This window comes from Suncus etruscus, chromosome 14, assembly GCF_024139225.1.
Source record: "Suncus etruscus isolate mSunEtr1 chromosome 14, mSunEtr1.pri.cur, whole genome shotgun sequence".
Lineage (NCBI taxonomy): Eukaryota > Metazoa > Chordata > Mammalia > Eulipotyphla > Soricidae > Suncus > Suncus etruscus.
Window position 1 is genome coordinate 63,640,733 of NC_064861.1, and position 23,426 is coordinate 63,664,158.

The 23,426-nt window shown below is 46.4% G+C and overlaps 1 protein-coding gene and 1 non-coding gene across 2 annotated transcripts in view; both read left to right on the forward strand.

Annotated features, from left to right (window-relative positions):
• Positions 1 to 4,309: 4,309 nt before the first annotated feature.
• SNTB2 (syntrophin beta 2) overlaps positions 4,310 to 23,426 on the forward strand; it is a 96,093-nt gene continuing 76,976 nt past the window's right edge. The window contains exon 1 of the mRNA XM_049786433.1: positions 4,310 to 4,931. Coding sequence (XP_049642390.1) covers positions 4,340 to 4,931 — 592 coding nt within the window. The 5' untranslated portion in view covers positions 4,310 to 4,339. The remainder of the gene's footprint in view (positions 4,932 to 23,426) is intronic.
• Positions 14,626 to 14,732, forward strand: LOC126029005 (U6 spliceosomal RNA). The gene has a single exon (XR_007502666.1). It is a non-coding gene; the product is annotated as a U6 spliceosomal RNA (small nuclear RNA).

Genomic DNA, 23,426 nt, shown 5'->3' on the forward strand with positions numbered 1-23,426 from the left:
TAAGGAGAAGATATCTAAAAGGCTTTATTGGGAGACACAGGCTGAAAGAGTTTGGCCAGTCTAAAGGCCCTGATGGAACAGTATGTGGAGGAGCAGTAGGTAGAGCACTTACTTTGCATGCAGCTGACCAGGGTTTGACATGGTCCTCCAAGGAGTGATTCCTGAGTGCAGAGCTAGGAATAAACCCTAAGTACAGTTTGGTGTAGCCCAAAAAAACCAAAAGGGGAAAAAAAATAAAGAACAAAGAAAGGGGCCAGTGAGGTGGCGCTAGAGGTAAGGTGTCTGCCTTGCAAGCGCTAGCCAAGGAAGGACTGTGGTTTGATCCCCCAGCATCCCATATGGTCCCCCCAAGCCAGGGGCAATTTCTGAGCACTTAGCCAGGAGTAACTCCTGAGCATCAAACGGGTGTGGCCCTAAAAACCAAAAAAAAAAAAAAAAAAACAAAGATAAAGAATGTGAAATGGCCAGAGAGATAGTCCTGCAGGCAGTCCATCCAAATTTAATCCCCAGAACTACATACAATTCCCCAAGCACCAGCAGGAGTGATGTCTGAGCACTAAGCCAAAAGTAAACCCTGAGTACTGCCAGGTGTGGCCCAAAAAATAAAACAAAAAAGAAAAGTTGGTTTCTGATGGAGGTCCTTGTAAAAAAAGTTCAATGTTTGAAACTATTTTTATTTTTCTTCTGCCATGCCAGGGATTAAACTAAGAAGTTCATACATTTGAGGCATGTGTTCTGCCACTGAGTCTTGGAGATATACACATTATATAAATGAGGTGGTTTTTTTTTTTTTTTTTTTGGCCACAGCCCATGGTGCTCAGGGGTTACTCCAGGATCTCTGCTCAGAAATCACTCCTGGCAGGCTTGGGGGACCATTTGAGAACTGGGTATTGAACCCAGGTCATCTCAAGTTGGCCACGTTCAAGGCAAATGCCCTTCCACTGTGCTATCACTCTGGTCCAATATATAAGTGAGTTTTATTCCCTCCCCACACCCCCTATAAGAGAGTTTTTAAGACACACAGCAGTGTTTAAGGGCTATTGCTGGCTCTCTGTTCAGGGGTCACTCCTGGCTGTGCTTGGGGATCAAACCAGGGATGATGTCATAAAAAAGAAGCGCCATACTCCTTGAATTATCCAGTCATAGAGCCCTGGATATACTGAAATAATTTAAGTGAACCTCCTCTTTTCCCTTCATCCCAGGGATCCTTTAATTCTCCTCCCAGGGTTAAATATTTGTTACATAACGATCTTATATAAGTGCTCTCACTATTTCAAGATCCAAGATGCCCTCCAACTCTCTTGACCAAAAGGCTTTGGAAAGAACTGCAAAAACTTCTCTTTTGCTAATTAAAGTGTCCTCAAGCGCTCAACCCATGGATGATTATGGGCCTGAAAGTGTTCAAAGTAGGGCTCAGACGCTAAGGAATCAGCTGCCAAGCGCTCTCTAATAAGCAGAAATTTCACATAACTCAGGCCTCTGGGGACTTGGGCCTCTGCTGGAGCCCTGCCAGCAGCACCAGTGACTGCAGGTGCACGTGGGCACATCGGGGCCTGCCAGGACAGCAAGCAGGCACCTTCACACACCCCCACTTTGCTGCAGCTGATTTAGGAGCATGCTGCTGGACTAAGCTTCTGCTGATGTTTGCAGCTTGGAAAAAAAATTTTTTTTTTTTTTTTGCAAAGGAGATTCTGCTGTCATGATTTGGCGAGTAAGATACTTGCCTCAAAAAAAAAAAAAAAAAAGATACTTGCCTCATTTTTAATTCTCTCGTTTAGGTTCCAGGGTGCTTCCCAATCTATATTTTTATTTTTTGAACTCCTGGTAGACATGTCCTTTTGCTTTTTAGTTTTTTCTTGTAGGGGCGGGGGTGCACACCTGGTAGTGCTCAGGTTTTACTCCGAGCTCTCTTCTCAGGGATCACTGCTGGTATGGCATGAGAGACCATATGTGGTGCTAAGGATCGAACCCTGGTCAGCTACAAGCAACATAAGCTTCCTACTTACAGTACTCTACTTCCTCTGCAGAGGTAGTGCTTTGGAAGTGTTTGCTCTCTGCAAGTGTGATTCCAGAATGGGGCCATTAGACATGGTTGATTGGACTTCACCTTTATAGGGACACACAAGCTGTGCTTGCAACACCCTGAATCCCACTTTTATTATCGGAGGAAATTCGAGTAGCACCAAACTTTCTTTTGCCTTTTTTGTTGTTGTTGTTGTTGTTGTTGTTGTTGGCTTTTGCTTTCTTAACAAAAGATCTGTGTCATTTCTAGAATATTTTTTTGTTTTGTTTTGTTTTAGGGCCACACCCAGCTGTGGTAAACTCAGAGTTTACTACATACTGAGCTCAGGGATCATTCCTGGGCAAGGATTGGAAGACCAGGGGTTTGAGCTGGGGTTTGAGCCCAGACTAACCATGTGCAAGGCCCTACTTGCTGTATGATCTTCTGGCCCCTCTCTTGAAGTCTGAAGTATGTTTTTTTTTTTTGTGGGGGGGCACACCCAGTGGTGCTTAGGGGTTACTCCTGGCTCCTTACTCAGAATTCTCTCCTGGCAGACTTGGGGGGGCCGTATGGGATGCCGGGGATTGAACCCAAGTCTACTCCAGGTTGACTGCATGCAAGGCAATCACCCTACTGTTATGTTATCACTCTGGCCCGGCAGGTAAATAACGTTTTTTTTTTTCAGGTCACACCCATTTGATGCTCAGGGGTTACTCCTAGCTAAGGGCTCAGAAATCGCCCCTGGCTTGGGGGGACCATATGGGACACCGGGGGATCGAACGGAGGTCCTTCCTTGGCTAGCGCTTGCAAGGCAGACACCTTACCTCTAGCGCCATCTCACCGGCCCCAGGTAAATAACTTTTCAAAGGAGCACTATATCCGGAAGTTGGGGGACCTGAGTGTTTTTTGCTTCCTCATTGTGGATTCCAGGTTCAAGTCTGTCCCTCTGGGTCTGTTTGCTTAACTCTTTGAGCCAGGGGTCCTCAAACTTTTTAAACAGTGGGCCAGTTTACTGTCCCTCAGACCATTGGAGGGTCTGACTATAGTAAAAACAAAACTTATGAACGAATTCTTATGCACACTGCATATATCTTATTTTGCAATGAAGAAACAAAACAGATACAAATACAATATGTGGCCCACGGGCCATAGTTTGAGGACCACTGCGAGCCCATGAAGTTGAAAGAAGTCAGTGAACTGAATTGTTCCTGAATAAAAGCCATTCCAGAATCTGAAATGCACAATTTCTGGTAGATCCCTCATCTACACTTGCTCCAACAAAAAAAAAACTGTTTCCTTATTTAAAAGCTTATTTAAAGGGTCTAAACACTTTCCTTATTAGGAAGGCTTTTCACTTTCTTACCCTGCCAATTTCCACTTACATTGATCATATACCTTATTCACACTGGAATTCATTTGGGAGGGGTGAATCAGGCCACACCTGTCCTGTCTAACAGCTACTCCAGGCTTTGTGTTCAGTTACTTCTGGCAGTGCTTGGTGGGGATTTGACAGGGGTCTGCTACATTCAAGGCAAGTGCTTTAACTCCTGTACTAGCTCTCCAGTCTCTCAGATTGGAATTCTGTCATAATCCTAAGTAGTCGTGGTTTGAAATATCTTTGAGGCACACCTTTTATTTTTGAAGGGAATAATTGGCCCTCTGCTGCAGTATAGGCAAGTAGATGATTACAGAGCAAGTGACAAATGGTTGGAATCATTCCTTAGCATTTGCTGAGGCAGTTTCTTCTGCTCTACCTAATCATTTTTCATTGTCATCAGCCTGACTCTAGGCTCAGAGCCTGGCAGACTCGGGTGGGGGGGGAACCATATAGGATGCCGGGATTCGAACCACTGACCTTCTGCATGCAAGGCATGCCTCTATGCCATCTCTTGGGCCCGCAGCTCTTATTTTCTTGGGGGGGGGGGGCCCACACCCGGTGACGCTTAGGTGGTAACTCCTTGCTATGCGCTCAGAAATCGTCCCCTATGGGACGCCGGAGGTGGGGTGGGGAATCGAACCGCGGTCCGTCCTAGGCTAGCACAGACTAAGCCTTTACCCCTTGCGCCACCGCTCCAGCGGCCCCGTGTGAGTAACTCTGGACCCTCCCGGAAGCGCCTCCGCCGGTCTCTCCCTCTTCCCCCCCTCCCTCTCCCCGTGCCCGGCCCTGGCGACGGAAGGGCGTGTCATGAATAATTAACGAAGGGGCGTGCCCGACCACGCCCCCTCCGGGCGGGAAGGGGCGAGCGCCGAGCGAGGCGAGGCGGCCAGACTGGACTGAGGCGGGGAGCTGCTGCGGCGGCGGCGGCGGCGGCGGCGGGAGCGGGAGCGGGGCCGGCCATGGCGGTGTGGACGCGGGCCACCAAAGCGGGGCTGGTGGAGCTGCTGCTGCGGGAGCGCTGGGTGCGCGTGGTGGCCGAGCTGAGCGGCGAGAGCCTGAGCCTGACGGGCGACGCGGCTTCGGCGGCCGAAGCGGAGCCGTGCCCGGGGCTGGCCGCCTTCAACGGCCTGTCCAACGGCGGCGGCGGCGGCGGCGGCGACTCGCTGCCCGGGAGCCCCGGCCGCGGCCTGGCCGGCCCCCCGAGCCCGCCGGCGCCGGCGCTGTCCCCGGCGCTGTCGTCGTCGCCGTCGCCGTCCGCCTCGCCGTCGCGGGCCCCGCCGGCGTGGGAGGCGGGCGCGTCTCCGCCCGTGCGGCGGGTGCGCGTGGTGAAGCAGGAGGCGGGCGGCCTGGGCATCAGCATCAAGGGCGGCCGCGAGAACCGCATGCCCATCCTCATCTCCAAGATCTTCCCGGGGCTGGCGGCCGACCAGAGCCGGGCGCTGCGGCTGGGCGACGCCATCCTGTCGGTCAACGGCACCGACCTGCGCCAGGCCACCCACGACCAGGCCGTGCAGGCGCTCAAGCGCGCGGGCAAGGAGGTGCTGCTGGAGGGTGAGCGCCAGCGGGGCCGGGGCTTGGGGCGGGCGGGCCCACTTTTGTTCCCCGACTCTTCCTTTCCTTTCCCTTCCCTTGCCCCAAGGCGCCCCAGATCCCGGGAGCCGTCGCCCCTGCCTCTCACTCGGGACACGTTGATGCCCCTTTGCGGGAAAAGTTAGTGAGTCTCGGAGCAGCCGCTGCCGCACAAGGTGGGCTTCGGCGGCCCTGACTTGGGGCGCGGGCTTCTGGCTTCGAGCCCCGCCCCTGATCGCCTCGCTGACACCCCACTTAGAGAGGGGAGACCTCGGCGGCCAGGCGATCTCTCTCTCTCTCTGCACCACCACACACCCCCCCAGCAGGCTCTCTTTGAAAACATAAACAAGGGGCCGGGAGAGATAAGAGAGAGCACAGCGGCGTTTGCCTTGCAAGCAGCCGATCCAGGACCTAAGGTGGTTGGTTCGAATCCCGGTGTCCCATATGGTCCCCCGTGCCTGCCAGGAGCTATTTCTGAGCAGACAGCCAGGAGGAACCCCTGAGCACAGCCGGGTGTGGCCCCCCCCCCAAAAAAAGAAAACATAAACAAGGGCGGAGAGATAGCACGGAGGTAAGGCGTTTGCTTCGCATGCAGAAAGGAAGGTGGTTCGAATCCCGGCATCCCATAGGGGGTTCCCCCCCCACCCCTCAGCATGCCAGGAGCGATTTCTGAGTGTAGATTCAGGAGGAACCCCTGAGCGCCTCTGGGTGGGATCCAAAAAGCAAATCAATAAGTAAACTAGCAAAGGGACACATTGAACCCTCCCGAGCGATGCCACAGTTTAGGCAGGGAAGCTTGGGCCGGTCCCCGCCCCCAAAGCCGCTGGTTAATTGATGAGAATTGAAACCCATCCTTGGCGCTGCTTTACGGTGAGCAAAGGAGATCTCCTCTCCAGAAAGCCGAAGCAGCACGCTGGCACGGCCGGCTAATGAGGCTTGTTGGACATGAGAGCCTCACGTGTTTGGACGCGCGGACTGCCAGCTCGAGCTTCGGCCCTGTTGCAAGAGAGGGCAAGGCTGCCAGTTTCCGAAGCGCTCCGAGGCGCGCTCCTCTGCAAGCTTAGTAGGCGTTTTCGAAGAAAGCTGAAGCTGTTTGCCCGAGGACCGGTGGGATGTGAACGCTGGTCTTTTTTTGCTTGTTTGTTTGTTTGTTTGTTTGTGGTTACTTTCGGCTCTGTGCTCAGAAATCGCTCCTGGCAGGCACGGGGGACCCTTTGGGATGCTGGGATTCGAACCATCGTCCTTCTGCATGCAAGACAAACGCCTTACCTCTATGTTATCTCTCTGGCCCCAACACTAGGTCTTTTAAGAGGCAATGTATGGTAAAATTAAAGGTGACAAACAAACAAAACACAAAGCCAAAAAAAAAAAAAAAACCACAAAAAACAAAAAGCGCCAGCACTGAAAGCCAGACTTGGTTGCTGCACAGATTCTACGCCTCCCATCACTGAAGCAGCTTTTTATTGCTGACAAATAGAAGACAACATAAAAGCCATGTCTGTTTGGTCTGGAGTTGGGGGAGATAACAGAAAAAAAGCAGCAATTTACAAATGTCTGATTGTGCAATGCAAACCATACATAAGTGCTCACGCAATGCAAAGTTAGGAAGTAGTTGGTGGAAACTGGGTTTAGTCGGGAAGATCTTTTGTCTGGGAGCTGAATCTTGAGGCGGATCTCCAAGGACACGCTGGGCAGAGATGAGTCAGGAGGGTATTCCTGCAAAGGAAGAACTAGAGTGGGGAGAAGGAACTACTCATCTTACCCTGTGCCCAGAAGTTCTACTTGGCAAAGTGATTTTCACTTTTTTTTTTTTCCCTAAAGCAATTTGTGAATTTCCAGTGTCCCACTTTTACTTCATACTGTTTTTCTTTCACTTAGTGACGGAAATTTCCTTTACTTAGTGAACACTGCTCAGAAATTAGGGTTCAGAAAAGAAGTAAAACTACAGAGTGATTGGGCCAGAGCAGTGGCGTGAGCCGTAAGGCATCTGCCTTATGCGCCCTAGCCTAAGACGGACTGCGGTTCGATCCTCTGGTGTCCCATATGGTCCTCCAAGCCAGGAGCGATTTCTGAGCACATATCCAGGAGTAATCCCTGAGCATCACTGGGTGTGGACAAAAAAAGCAAAAAACAAAAGTGAAAAAGCAACTACAGAGTTACTGAGTGACACTAAGTGTCACTTGGGCAGCACATATATAAGAACCTTGAAGAGGGTTTAAAGGAATGGTGCACATGCTTCAAATATGGTAGCATTGGGATCAGTTCCACGGGACAATTATAGTCCCCTGAGCCCTCCCAAATTGTTATCTGAAATTGGTTTAGCTAAATAATTTTGAGTTCTTAGAGCCAAAATATTGAATGTAGTACTATCTTTGTAATGTTCAATGGTGGTAACACATAGTATAAGTTTATATCAGATGATTTTTTTTTCTTATTTTGGTTTTGGGGCACACCTGGCAGCACTCGGTGGTGATTCTGGCTCTATGCTCAGAAATCGCTCCTGGCAGGCTCGGGGGACCATATGGGATGCTGGGATTCGAAACACCGTCCTTTTGCAAGCAAGGCAAATGCCCTACCTCCATGCTATCTCTCCGGCCCCCAGATGATTTTTTTTGTCACACCACGCTGTGCTCAGGGCTTACTCCTGGCTCTACTCAGGGTGGCAGGGATTGAACCCGGGTTGGCCTTGTGCAAGGGAGACACCCTACCCACTGTATTATCACTCCAGCCCCGTTCGTTCTGTCCTCTTGATATGTGTTTTCCTGAGTATCAATAATGAATTTTTTATCATGTTCAATTGCCATATGTTTGTCTTTGCAGGAATGTCTGGTAAAGCTCTTCTCCCCATAGGTTTTTTGTTTTGTTTTGTTTGGTTTGGTTATGGACCACACCTGCATTGCTCCTGGCTTACTCTTTGTACCCAGGTATCATTCCTAGTGGTGCTGGTGGGAACCACATCTGCTACGAGGGTGAAATTTGGGTATCTTGCTGTAAAACAGCATCTTAATTCCTGTACTTTCTCAAGTGCAGCAGCAATTTTGGTTTTGGTTTTGGTTTTGGGGCCACACCCAGTAGTGCTGGCAAGTGTTTGTAGGAACTTGTGGTGCTTGCTGGGGATTGAACTTGGTCCTCCCATGTGGAAAGCCTGGCCTTTATTTATTGAGCTGTTTCTCTTGATGCAGGTAGTTTCTTTTGCAGTGCAGAAGCTTTAAATGCTGTTTTACCTAATACAAGTTCTACATTATTTTCTATTTTGTCAACAAGCAGTTCTTTGAGGTTTGGGAGGTGGTAGTTTCAGGTCCTGAGAGTACTGGGGTCTACTCTCAATTCTTTGGGGTTTCATTTCAGGTTGTGCTTGTATGATCGAACTGAGGTCAGCTCCAAGGAAAGTGCCTTACCCCCTGTACTATATCTCTCAGGCATGACTAACACCTTATTTTTTGGTCCATACCTGGCTGTCTCAGAGTTTAGGATTGTCTTTGTACTCTAGGATCTCTCCTGAAAGGACTCAGGACCACATGCTGTGCAAGAATTTGCACCTGTGTCAGCTGTGTGTAAAGAAGGCACCTATCTACTACCTCCTCTTCATTTTTGTCCTATATGTGTGTGGAAGTACACAATAATGCTTTTTAATTTTTAATTTTTTTTTTTTTTTTGTTTTTGGGTCACACCCGGCAGCGCTCAGAGGTTACTCCTGGCTCCAGGCTCAGAAATCGCTCCTGGCAGGCTCGGGAGGACCATATGGGATGCCGGGATTCGAACCAATGACCTGCATGAAAGGCAAACACACTACTTCCATGCTATCTCTCCGGCCCCTGCTTTTTTACTTTTATTTGTTTTTAGCTTCACAAAACTGTTGTTTACTCCTGGTTCTGTTTTCAGGGATCACATCTGACACATTTGTGGGACTAAATGTGGTGCCAGGGTTAGAACCCTCGTTGGCTTTGTGTAAGGCCAGTGCCCTGACCACTATTCTCTCATTGGTCCTAAAACAACACTTTCAAGCCAGAGGGTATAAAATTATCTAGAATAGGCAAACTCTCTAAAAACAGTGGTTTAATTTAACCAGTAAAATATTTAAAATTGAGAGTTGATGTTCCATTTGGAAAGTAGGTCACTACTTTCTAATTGCTAGGTTTTATGTTAAGCTCTTAAGGGTTTGGAGCTATATTAACCCTTCTGTTAGATATCTCAAAACTTGAAAAACTGTCTTTACCACAGCACAGTGATTCTCTTTTGTGGTGTGGGCTGAGAATTTCAGGCATGCTTTTGCCACCCCCAATGAAAGAAAAACTGTTCTCGCTGGTTCCTGTGGTTAATATAAAAGGGGTTCCTTTTTATCTCTGGGATTTGGGGGATTATTCATTCATCAAACATTTATTCTTTTTTACTACTGTCAGAAGCACTCGAAGATAACTGATTCCTGCCCACAGGATGTTTATAGTAATGGTAGAGAGAGAGGGCCTGAGGCTCCATAGGATGAGTGATTGCTTTGAATCGCAACATGTACTGGAGGGCTGATGTAGAACACCTCCTGGAGCAACCTTTAGCACGGAGCTGGAAGTAACTTCTGAGTAATACTGGTTATGGCCTGAGGGGAAAATGTCCTTTATTGGAGTCAGAGAGCTCAATGGGTTAGCACATGTTTTGCTTGTGGGAGGCCCAGGTTAAATCCCTACAGAGGCCCCAAGACAAAAATTGGGGCTAGCAAGGTGGCGCTAGAGGTAAGGTGTCTGCCTTGCAAGCGCTAGCCAAGAAAGGACTGCGGTTCGATCCTCCCGCATTCCATGTGGTCCCCCCAAGCCAGGGGCAATTTCTGAGCGCTTAGCCAGGAGTAACCCCTGAGCATCAAACGGGTGTGGCCGAAAAACCAAAAAAAAAAAAATCTATTGGGTTCTGAGGTAGTATGGGGCCTAAATAATAGTACAGTGGGGGCCGGAGAGATAGCATGGAGGTAAGGTGTTTGCCTTTCATGCAGGAGGTCATCAGTTCGAATCCCGGTGTCCCATATGGTCCCCCGTGCCTGCCAGGAGCAATTTCTGAGCCTGGAGCCAGGAGTAACCCCTGAGCACTGCCAGGTGTGACCCAAAAACCACAAAAAACAAAAAACAAACAAAAAAAACAATAGTACAGTGATAGGGCACTTTCATGTACTTGCCCTGTTTGATCACTGGCCTTCCATATGGTTCCCCAAACACTACCAGGAATAATTCTTGAGTGCAGAGCCAGGATTAACCCCTGAACATCACTGGATGTGGCCCCAAAACAATGAAGAAAAGTATGTCAGGGCTGGAACTATCACTCAATGACTGAGCACAGGCTTTGCTTGCCAGGGGCCCACATGGTCCCTTAAGCACCTCCAGGAGTTATCTTGAGTACTGCTAGATGTGGCTCCTTCCCTTCTCCCAAATGCAAATAAGTCTGGCAAAGAGCTAAAAACACTTATAATTATAGAATTCTTGAGAGGAGGGGCCGGAGAGATAGCACAGCATTAGGGCATTTGGCTTGCTTGCAGCTGATCTAGGATGGATGGTGGTTTAAATCCTGGCATCCCATTTGGTTCCCTGTGCTTGTCAGGAGCAATTTCTAAGTGCAGAGCCAGTAGTACCCCTGAGCACTGCCGGGTGTGACCCCAAAACCAAAGAAAAAATATTCTTGAGGAGTCCATATGCTGAAGAGGGCTCTAGAGATATGGGTAGTATGGACTAGAGGTTGAAAATGCCTGGGAAAATGCTGAGAGGAAGCAGAAGATTGAATTGTGTCCTGCCCTAATTAAAGCGAAGTAGTTTTTATTGAATTGAGAGCTTGCTTAGAAAGATGTGAAAGAGGGGGCCCGGAGAGATAGCACAGCGGCGTTTGCCTTGCAAGCAGCTGATCCAGGACCAAAGGTGATTGGTTCGAATCCCGGTGTCCCATATGGTCCCCTGTGCCTGCCAGGAGCTATTTCTGAGCAGACAGCCAGAAGTAACCCCTGAGCACTGCCAGGTGTGGCCCAAAAACAAACAAACAAACAAAAAAAACAAAAAAAAAAAAGAAAGATGTGAAAGAGGAAGACCAGTGTTGCCTTGTATGCAGATGACCTGGGATGGACCTGGGTTTGATCCTAGACATCCCATATGGTCCTCTGCTCCTGCCAGGAGCATGTGCCTCCCCCCCAAAAAAAACAAAAAAGATGTGGGGCCAGAGAAATAGCACAGTGGTAGGGCGTTTGCCTTGCACTCAGCTGACCCAGCACAGAAGGTGGTTTGAATCCTGGCATCCATATGGTCCCCCGTGCCTGCCAGGAGCGATTTCTGAGCACAGAGCCAGGAATAACCCCTGAACCCTGGTGTGACCCAAAAACCAAAAAAGGTAAGGAGGAAACATGTTCTAGAGAGAAGACAGTCTTCTCCAGAGTGTAAATAAGCAGGCAAAGAAACAAATAAGCAAGCAAGATAATGTGTGTTCAAGGGAGAACACAGGCTTAAAGAGCAAACTCACAAAACTCACCTTAAGAAGCTAATTTGCCCTGTGTAGATCTAGTACAAATGAGGACTTTGTGGTCTGACACCCTTGGGCTTCTTTCTGATTGGTGGTTTGTTACCCCTAGGCAGGTTACTCAGCCTTATAACTTAATCTTAAATTTCCTCATCTGTAAAACCAAAATGATTGTAATACCTTCCTCCAAGGGTTATTACTCATTTAACAGTATATGGGCTGAGTGTATTTTTAGGCACTGGAAATGTAGAGGTAAGCAATCCAAAAGAACAACTACTGTAAGCAGCAGATTGTAAGTGATAAAAACTGGGAGCGGTAGTACAGGAGTTTAGGCACGTGCCTTCCATACAACTGACATTGGTTTGAACCCTGGCACCACATATGGTCCCCCAGCACTGTTAGGAGTGATCCCTGAGCACAACTAGGCATAACCCCTACCTGAATCAGAATCAAATCAAAACAAAACAAAACAAATAACTCATTTTGAAGTAAAAGAAAGATAGAAATAGGGGCCGGAGCTATAGTACTACAGATAAAGCAAGAAAGATATGTGTGTTCTACATTACTACTATAAGTGGTTGAGCACAAGCCTGCGTGCTAGGTTCCTGATACCACATGGGCTCTATATCCCAGCATCAAAAGATTTGGCCTGCACAACAATTAAAAAAAAAAAAAGTATGGGGGCTGGTGAGATGGCGCTAGAGGTAAGGTGTCTGCCTTGCAGGCGCTAGCCAAGGAAAGACTGCTGTGCTATCTTTCCGGCCCCTAATTTGACTTTTATTAGTATTTAATGTGTAGACAACATTATTTTTCTATCAATGTTATGAATTCTGTCTTATGACAGTGCCTCTATATATTGGAAATAGAAGGTGATGCCTCAGGATGTCAGAAAGGGACTGAGTAGTAGTTCTACTTTGGCAGTCATTATCACACAGTGTATTTTATTGCCATTGAGAGTTGACTGGATTTATTTTATACCCAGAGGTACACAAGAGTTACTCCTGACTCTGCACTTAGAAATCATTCCTGGTGGACTTAGGAGCCACATGGGATAGTGGGGATCAAATTTGGGTCGGTCATCAAATCTGAGTCCGCCCTGTACAAAACAAACACCCTCTCTGCTGTACTATCGCCTCAGCCCCACGGGGCTTTTCTTTTGAGTAAATTTTTTTAAAAGTAAATCTTTATAAAATGAACAAATGGTGGGCCCGGAGAGATAGCACAGCGGCGTTTGCCTTGCAAGCAGCCGATCCAGGACCAAAGGTGGTTGGTTCGAATCCCGGTGTCCCATATGGTTCCCCCGTGCCTGCCAGGAGCTATTTCTGAGCAGACAGCCAGGAGTAACCCCTGAGCACCGCCGGGTGTGACCCCCAAAAAAAAAAACAAAAACAAAAAAAAAATGAACAAATGGTTTGAGCAGTAGCAAAAAGAAATCATGAATTTCAGATAGTCCTAACACTGTAACAATAACAGAAATAAAGAGCTGATATTTCTCCTCTTAAGTAGTAACTCTCACATTACAAGGTAATCTTTTTTTGGGGGGGGCCACACCCGTTTGATGCACAGGGGTTACTCCTGGCTAAGGGCTCAGAAATTGCCCCTGGCTTGGGGGGGCCCATATGGGACGCTGGGGGATCGAACCGTGGTCCTAGCGCTTGCAAGGCAGCGACCTTACCTCTAGCACCACCTCACCGGCCCCAAGGTAATCTTACTTATCTCTAAGTAAGCCTAGGTGCTGGAGCGATTAGGTAAGGGTGTTTTTTCCACATGCAGCCAACCCAGGTTCAATCCCCAGCATCCCACCTGGTTCCCTGAGTCTGCCAGAAGTAACTCTCAGCACCGAGCCAAGAGTAACTGCTGAATGCCACTGGGTGTGGTCCAAAAACCAAAACCAAAACCAACAACAAAAAAAAGAAGTAAGCCTAAATGAAATTGCCATGAAGACTATTAGAAATAAGGAGTCACACACATTATCATTAATGAACTTCACCCTGAGTGTATTATACTTTGAGTCATATAGAAACTAAAATAGCATGATTTCATCAGGAACATGTTAGTATATTTCATCTTTATCTCATTGTTCTTTGATTTCTATTTTTATCTGTTTTCTATTTATATGAAATTAATGAATATTCATAATTGGAGAATGTACAGTCAGTGGGTGTGTACTGTCAAAAGTTTTAGGTCTAGAGAACTGCCCAGGCATTTAATTGTTTTAGACTGGGAGTGGTGTCCTAGAAAGTTCAGATTGGCAGATGAGCGAAGGAGCTGAAGATATGAGCTAAGGAAAAACAGTTAGAAGGTAGTTGCAACATCATAAGAATAGTGAAACTGGGGCCGGAGAGGTAGCACAGCGGAAGGGCATTTTCCTTGCCCACAGCCGTTCCAGGACAGAAGGTGGTTTGAATCCTGGCATCCCATATGGTCCCCTGTGCCTGCCAGGAGCAGTTTCTGAGCACAGAGCCAGGAGTAACCCCTGAGCGCTACCAGGTGTGACCTAAAAACAAAAAACAAAAAAGTATAGTGAAACTGCGAAACTTGAAGTTGGAAAATGTAAATGAGATAGGTGTAAAAGAATAGGTGTAATTGAGCAAGCTTGGGGTCTGAGGAAGAAAGAATAGTACCGGAGAATATCTAGTTTTCTGGCTTGAAAAGTTGGATAAATATTAGACCAAAAGAGAGTGGGAGTAACCCACTGAGAGAGTCACTAGGTGTGGCCCAAAAAACAAAAGAAAAAGAAAAAGAGTGGGAGATAACTGGTATTGGAAATGTGGATAAGAAATTTAGTACTGGGGGCCCGGAGAGATAGCACAGCGGCGTTTGCCTTGCATTTGCCTTGCAAGCAGCCGATCCAGGACCAAAGGTGGTTGGTTCGAATTCCGGTGTCCCATATGGTCCCCCGTGCCTGCCAGGAGCTATTTCTGAGCAGACAGCCAGGAGTAACCCCTGAGCATCGCGGGGTGTGGCCCAAAAACCAAAAAAAAAAAAAAAAAAAAATTTTTAGTGCTGGGCCGGAGAGATAGCATGGAGGTAAGGCGTTTGCCTTGCGTGCAGAAGGTTGGTGGATTGAATCCCAGCATCCTATATGGTCCCCCAAGACTGCCAGGAACGATTTCTGAGCATGGAACCAGGAGTGATCCCTGTGCACTGCCGGGTGTGACTCCTCCCCCCTCCAAAAAAAGGGAAGAAATTTAGTGTTGTGCTCGCTTCGGCAGCACATATACTAAAATTGGAATGATACAGAGAAGATTAGCATGGCCCCTGCGCAAGGATGACATGCAAATTCATGAAGCATTCCATATTATTTTAGAAAAAAAAAGTTTAGTGTTAGGGCTGAAGTGATAGCGCAGTGGTAGGGTGTTTGCCTTGCATGTGGTTGACCCAGGATAGACCTGGGTTCAATCCCTGGTGTCCCATATGGTCCCCCAGGCCAGGAAAGATTTCTGAGCACATAGCCAAGAATAACCCCAAGCATCACCATGTGAGGCCCCAAATAAAAAATAAATAAAAGAAGTTTAGTGTTTGGGGCTGGAGAGATATACAGTGGGTCGGTAGGTATTGCATTTGCCTTGCACATGCCAATCCAGGTTCAGTTTCTGGCATCTTCTATGGCTTCCTGAGCTCAGCCAGGAATGATCCCTGAGCACAGCGCTAGAACTAAGCCTTACCTGAGCACAGCTGGGTGTGTGAAAAAAATATTTGAGCTAGAAAGAACAGACTAAGTTAATTGGAGGGCTAGTTCTATCTCTAGCACCCCACAGTTCCTGAACACTGCTAGGAGTGATCCCCAAGTGTTGTTGAATGTGTCCCTTATGTAAAACACAAGATATAAAATAATATCTGATTTAATTTTTTAAATTTTGACATATTTACAAAGATAAAACTTCTGGATCTGAGTGATAGCACAGCAGGGAAAGTGTTTGCTTTATACAAGACCAACCTGGGTTCAATCCTTGGCATCCCATATAGTACCCTGAGCCTGCCAGGAGTAACTTCTCAGTGCAGAACCAGGAGTAACCCCTGAGTGCTGCCAGGTGTGGTCCCAAAAAAACCAAACAAAAAACTTCTACAGTAACCCACAAGACATATATATTTTGATTTCAGTTTTTTTCCCCCAACGAATAGTAAATAAGGCTGGTCTTTGTTAATTGCAGACACTTTTGGAGAATTTGCCTTCTACATTTTGGGGTAGACTTTATTTTCAAATGTGAGCTGATATAACATGTATTTGTTGTGTGCTTCCTTTTGGCCACACCCTACAGTTCTAAGGGCTTACTCTTGGCTTTTTGTTCAGAGATCATTCCTAGTGGTACTCAAGAGACCCTATTCATGATGCTGGGATGAAACCAGGTCTGCTACATGCAAGGTCTGTATTATCACACCAGCCCCTACAACATATATTTAAGAAAAGATTAGTTTTTTACATGTTAAACTTTAGCTACCTATGGATATTGTGATACAAAAGACCATTTTTTTCTGGTTTAAATAAAGTATGGGACTATAGTTAAGAGATAAGCCAGGCCTAAGCTGAAGATTTATGAAATGTCAGGGTGGAGGTGGTAATTGATGCCATGAGTATGAGGACAGTCATCAAGAGAAAGTGCAAATTAAAGGGAAGTCAGCAACCTGTGGGCCGGCCCAGTTACTGAAAGCACCTGCCTGGCAAGTCAGGAGTTTAGTGCTGCCCATTTGCCCCAAGTACAGTCCTAATGGCTCTGCTGTCAGGGATGGTCCAGTGCTACAACAAAGTATGTGATTTTCAGAGCATACCCAGGTATGGGTGAGTACTACCATCTTGCCAGGCACCTCAGCTGAGTGAGCACTGCAGCTAATGGTGTGTTTGCACATTCAGGAGTGCAAACTCTGATGAGCCCCTGTATTAGCATCATCGCAATCCCTGTCAAGTGTACAACCAGGTGTTCAAACACCAGAAAATATATGGTTCCTGGAGAGTACTACAATTAAGTGTACCAATATCTAGTGAGCACTGTAGCCAAATTTGTGAGCATCATGGCCAAATGTATATGTCCCTGTCATTGTAATGAAAGGGAAGAGAAATAAATACATATGTACAAATGTACATACATATATACATAGGAAGAGAAGTCAAACCAGCATGGAATCCTTCAGTTTCCTATATTTAAAATAAGAAAGGAGAGGCTGAAGCGATAGGACAGCAGGTAGAGAGACCATTTGCCTTGCGTGCGACCTACCAGGGTTGAATCCTCAGCATCCCAGATGGTCCCCTTAGAGCCTACCAGGAGTAATTTCCGAGCGCAGAACCAGATGTAACCACCAGATGTGACCCAAAAACTGAAGGAAAAAAAAAAGTGAAGGTGAACAGTGTCTTTAGATGTAACAAACCAAGAAAGTCAAGGACAAAAAATAAATCCATTGGTAATTAGAGAACAACATCATTGACATTCTCATTATCAGCAGGAGGTTGTGAATAGACTAAGGAATTTGGTTGTTTGTTTATTTTGGTGGGGTTTGATTTTGGCCACCTGGCTATGCTATTTTTTTTTGGGGGGGGGGTCACACCTGGTGGCACTCAAGGGTTAGTCCTGGCTCTGTGCTCAGAACTCACTCTTGGTAGGCTCGGGGGACCTTATGGGATGCTGGGATTCGAATGACTGTCGGTCCTGGATCAGCTGCTTGCAAGGCAAACGCCCTACTGCTGTGCTATCTCTCGGGCCATCTCTCATCTGGCTATGCTTAATCTTCACTTCTGGCCCTGAATTTAAGAATGACTTCTGGGGCCGGAGAGATAGCATGGAGGTAAGGCGTTTGCTTTCATGCAGGAGGTCATCGGTTCGAATCCCGGGGTCCCATATGGTCCCCTGTGCCTGCCAGGAGCAATTTCTGAGCCTGGAGCCAAGAATAACCCCTGAGCACTGCCGGGTGTGACCTTAAAACCACCACCACCACCACAACAAAAAAGAATGACTTCTGGCAGACTTGGAGGAAATATAGGTGCTGGGAATTGAATCCTGGTTATCTACATGCAAGGCAAATAACCTACCTACCCACTGTACTATCACTCTGCACTCCTGTTCTTTTTTTTTTTTTTTTTAATGGTACTGGGGATCAAGCCCCAAACCTTATCCAGACAAGGGATATGTGTTTTATAGCCAGGTCACATCTTTGGCTAAAATACTTTTTTTTTTGGGGGGGGGTTACACCCAGCAGCGCTCAGGGGTTACTCCTGGCTCTACAGTCAGAAATCGTTCCTGGCAGGCTTGGGGAACCATATGGGATGCCAGGATTTGATCTGCTATCTTTCTGCATGCAAGGCAAACGCCTTACCTTCATGCTATCTCTCTGGCCCCCTAGCTAAAATACTTAAGCAACGTATTTTTTCAGTGCTATGGATTGAATCGAGGTCTTCCTACATATAGGGGAAACAGATTACAGCAGAGTAGAGCATTTTTTTTCTTTTTTTTGGGGGGAGAGGGGTGAGGAAGGTCTGAAGAGAGGCCTGGGGGAGTGGAGGAGAGGAGAAGAGAGAGAAGGGTCAGGGTGAGGGGAGAGAAAATGGGGAAGAGCATGTTTTTGAAAGCCTTTTAGGAAAATAAAAGAAGAGAATAAGATACATAGAGTTGACTATGTCCAGTCACTGTCCAGGAAAGGTATTACTTTCTGTGTTTGATTTGGTCTGTTTTGCTTTGTTTTAAATTCACAAGCATTGAGACATATTTGTACAGCGAGGGGAAAGGCCCCGAGAATAGGGGAGAGGTTGAAAAGAGAAGGGGTGGAGGAACTGATGCAATCCATTTTTGAGCCAGGAAGTGACATGATGGGAACAGAATTTGGGGCTGGCAGCAGTGGATGCATTGGATGCAAATCTAAGAGGAAAGGCCAAAGGTAGGAAAAACTACAGCTGTTGTACTGAAAGCAATCCAAAGTAGAGGTGAGAGCCATTTAAGGGAAATGTGGGGATGACAATAAGACAGGGATAAGAGAGGGGAAGATTTGACTTGAAGAAACATCTTCAAACAGGTTGTTTTGCCAAGGGACAGCAGAACCTACTGGAGTTCCTGCCTTCTCTCTTCAGCTTCTATTGGACTGCCCATGCACCCAAAGATTATTGGCAGCCAGCTTCTGTTACTAGCTCAGGCATTTGATCCCTTAGAGACATTGTGGTGGAAAATTGAGAGCTGAAGTATTAAAGGAAGATGACAGGATGTGGGGGCATGTTGGATATGGTGAATTAGCTCTGAAGTTTCTATCTAGGGGTGTAAAAAGAATGATTGTTATCAGTGGGGGTGGGCCCTACAAGCTGCCATTTGTGGCTCAAAGACCACAATAATAATAATTGACTGTTAAGTTTATATAATATTCAGCTTTGATTTTTTTTCTTTTTGTTTTTGTTTTTGGGCCACACCCAGTGTTGCTCAGGGGTTACTCCTGGCTGTCTGCTCAGAAATAGCTCCTGGCAGGCACGGGGGACCATATGGGACACCGGGATTTGAACCAACCACCTTTGGTCCTGGATCGGCTGCTTGCCAGGCAAACGCGGCTGTGCTATCTCTCCGGGTCAGCTTTGATTTTTTTGGTACTTTTGGGGCCATATTTTGTTGTGCTCAGGAATTACCCCTGACTCAGCACTGGTGATCATTCCTGGTGGTCTTTGGACCATATGTGGTGCCAGGAATCGAGTTGTGTGTAAGTCAAGCACCCTACCCATTGTACTTACTTCTTTTTGAGGGATGCCCTTACCTGACAATGCTCAGGCCCTAAGAACCTGGTTTTAAAGCAAAATCTTCATGGAAAGGGCCAGAGAGATAGCATGGAGGTAGTTTGCCTTGCATGCAGAAGAACTGTAGTTGAAATCCCTGCTTCCCATATGGTCCCCCAAAACTGCCAGGAGCAATTTCTGAGCATAGAGCCAGGAGTAACCCTTGAGCGCTGCCGGGTGTGACCCAAAAACCAAAAAAGAAGAAAAGAAACTTCATGGAAGCCATAAGAAAAAGTTCCTTGATAAAATCACTGCACAGTAGCAAAGTATCACATATGTGACTAAAGGATTCTATTTCTTCTTTCATACTCTATGTAAGCATAAAGTACAATACAGGTGTTGTGATTGTATTAATGTCAAGTACTAGGAATACTACTCTTTAACACTCATAAATAGGAAAGATGATAGGAATCAATATTACCAGACTGATATTTTAAGTCTTATTGATTACAAAATTTTGGGAAACACCTGACTTCAGGCTCTTTGTTCAGAAATCACCTCCATATGGTGCTCAGAAACCATATTTGTGCCATATGGTATTGAACTAGGTAGGGTCAGACATGTTCAAGGCAGAGGAGCCTTCCTTACTGTATCATCTCTCTGATTCTGGCATTTATTTTCTGGGGAGAGCATGCCTGTGGTACTCAAGGGTTACTCCTGACTCTGTTTAGAGATCATTCTGTTTAGAGATCATTTAGAGGTGCTTGGAGAACTTGTAAGTTGAGGTGCTTGTAAGGCAGGTACCCTATCCATTGTACTATCTTGCGGTGCCCTCCTTCCCATGGCTATTTCTCAGAAATACTGTATCATGCAGTTAATTTTGTTTCCTTCCTATCGTTGTGTTAGTGTTGTGATGTCCAAAGTTATCACTTGCTTCTGTGCCAGGGTTGTGCCACAGCTAGTTGCAGTTCTCATTGGGAAGCAGGGTGGGGTTCCAGGAATTATAGATGCAGTGCTGGGGATCATAGTGATGCGAGGTGCTACCCTTGGAATCCAGGGCCTTATGCTTGCAAAGCATATGTTTACCACTGAGTTATGTCCATATCCCACATAAGATTTTTTGTTTTGTTTTGTTTTTGGGTCACACCCGGCAGTGCTCAGGGGTTACTCCTGGATCTATATTCAGAAATCACTCCTGGCAGGCACAGGGGACCATACGGGATGCCGGGATTCAAACCACCGTCCTTCTGCATGAAAAGCAAACGCCTTACCTCCATGCTATCTGTCCTGTCCCCTCACATAAGATTCTTTTTTTTTTTGGGGGGGGGCCACACCCGGTAACACTCAGGGGTTACTCCTGGCTATGTGCTCAGAAGTTGCTCCTGGCTTGGGGGACCATATGGGACACCGGGGGATCGAACCGCGGTCCATCCAAGGCTAGCGCAGGCAAGGCAGGCACCTTACCTTTAGCGCCACCGCCCGGCCCCACATAAGATTCTTAAAAGCAGTATTGTACTTAAAACAACAGGCTAGCTTATTTTTGCTATGTGTAAGACTCTTTTTTTTTTTTTTTTTTTTTTTTTGGTTTTTGGGTCACACCTGGCGGTGCTCAGGGGTTACTCCTGGCTGTCTGCTCAAAAATAGCTCCTGGTAGGCACGGGGGACCATATGGGACACCGGGATTCGAACCAACCTCCTTTGGTCCTGGATCGGCTGCTTGCAAGGCAAACACCGCTGTGCTATCTCTCTGGGCCCAATGTAAGACTCTTAAATGCCGGTGTGTACTTAAAACAGCAGGCTAACTTATTTTTTGCTATGTTGATGTACTGAGTGAGGAAGTGGGATTAAGGATTAAGGCATGGACATAAATTCCTTTAATACTGCTTAGTAAAGTATTCAATTGATTTATTTGAGGAAATATAAAATTCTTTGTGAAGACTGGGGTAAACTGTTGCTAAATCTTTGTGTATTAACCAGGTTAGAATGCAGAGTACATGGGCCCGGTGAGATAGCACAGCGGTGTTTGCCTTGCAAGCAGCCGATCCAGGACCAAAGGAGGTTGGTTCGAATCCCGGTGTCCCATATGGTCCCCCGTGCCTGCCAGGAGCTATTTCTGAGCAGACAGCCAGGAGTAACCCCTGAGCACTGCCGGGTGTGGCCCAAAAACCAAAAAAAAAGAATGCAGAGTACAACTGAAAGGAATGTTAATTCTATTAGGTGGTATTTATCATCAACACTAAAAATATCCTGAAAACTTATTTTTAGATTTTTCAGAAAATAGTTTGAATAGTTTTCTCAGATTTTCTTTTTTGTTTTTTGGGTCATACCTGGAGGCATGCTCAAAAGTTACTCCTGGCTCAGTGCTCAGAAATCACTTTTGGCAGGCTTGGGGCCATATGGAATGTCAGAAATGGAACCCAGGTCAAGCTGTGTGCATGTGTGCAAGGCAAAACCACTCTGTTGTGCTCGTCACTGCAGTGCCTCTCACAGATTTCTTATTTGAGGGTAAAATTCTTGAGTTTTGGGCTAGATAGATAGTACATAAGTAGGGCATTTGCCTTGCATGCAGCCTATTCTGGACGGATGTGGTTCAAATCCCGGCATCCCATATGGTCCCCATTGCCTGCCAGGAGCAATTTCTGAGCAAAGAGCCAGGAGTAACCCCTGAGCACCACTGGGTGTGACCCAAAAACTACCCCCCCCAAAAAAAATAGAATTCTGCTTCTTTTATCTTTTTCATTTGCTGACTTGCTGGTGTGCTTTTTTTTTTTTTCTTCATGATATCATCCCATAAGCAGAATCTCTTTAGCATTAGGAGCAAACTGCACAGCTGCCATGAACCAATGCAGGTACAGAGAAAGAGCTAGGGAATCAGTGGCTAACTATGGTTTAGGACAAAGTGAACGGTTTGGAAAGCTGTCAAAAAATAGACTCTCTGGGGCCGGAGAGATAGCATGGAGGTAAGGCGTTTGCCTTTCATACAGAAGGTCCATGGTTCAAATCCCGGCGTCCCATATGGTCCCCTGTGCCTGCCAGGAGCAATTTCTGAGCATAGAGCCAGGAGTAACCCCTGAGCACTGCCAGGTGTGACCCAAAAACCAAAAAAAAAAATAGACTCTGGGGACCGGAGAGATAGCATGGAGGTAAGGTGTTTGCCGTGCATGCAGAAGGACGTTGGTTTGAATCCCGGCATCCCCAGGCCTGCCAGGAGCGATTTCTGAGCATAGAACCAGGAGTAACCCCTGAGCGCTGCCGGGTGTGACCCAAAAACCAAAAAAAAAAAAGACTCTGGGCCAGAGTGATAGCATAGCAAGTAAGGTACTTGCTATGCACATGGTCCACTTAGGTTTGATCCCCTATATCCTATTATGGTTCCCTGAGCCAGCCAGGAGTGATTCCTGAGTGCAGAGCCAGAAGAAAGCTCTGAGCACCATTGGGTGTGGTTTAAAAACAAACAAATAAAAAAAACCTAACAAAACAAAACAAAAAAGCAGACTCATCACAATAGGCCTGTGTTATCTACTTCCAGGACAAGAAAAATATTATGGGGGAAAAGAATGTGGTTCTGTGGCTGAGTACATCCCTTGAATGTGCGAGAGATCCTGAGCTCGATTTAGATTAGAGTAGATTACATTCCTCCAATGCGTGGAGCATTGCTGGGAATGACCTCCAAACACTTCTGTATGTGTGAACTCTAAAACCCAAGCCCCCTACTCAGTGAAGTACCTTGAGCAGAATATACCCTAACTTTGTTAGGGGTTGTGTTGTATTACAGAAATACCGAGCCTCTCAGATCAAGGATTTACTTTGCAGTGCTTAGTATTCACTTAATTCATTTGAGGAAATCTACAATTCTTTATGAAAAGAATATTTTTTACTTTGGGGATGTAATGTAAGACTCTAAGTTCCAGTGCATTTTTTAGGAAGTTGATTGTGTGACAGTTATATAAAGAATAAAATATTTTTGACAAAGTACCTAGCATATAATTGGTATTATAGAGAAAATATTGGTTCAATTTAGGAGAATATCTCAATCATAGAACATTTGCTTTGCACATATGAGACCCTGCCTGGGGTCTCATATGGAGAAAGAAAGAGAGGGAGGGAAAGAAAAAAAAAGGCAAAAGAAGGGAAGGAAGTTACATCTTCTTGTACCCAGTCTTTCTGTGATCCACTGGCAATGTGTCAGATTTAATTGTGATCTAGGTAAACTTTGCTCTTTCTTTCTTTCTTTCTTTCTTTCTTTCTTTCTTTCTTTCTTTCTTTCTTTCTTTCTTTCTTTCTTTCTTTCTTTCTTTCTTTCTTTCTTTCTTTCTTTCTTT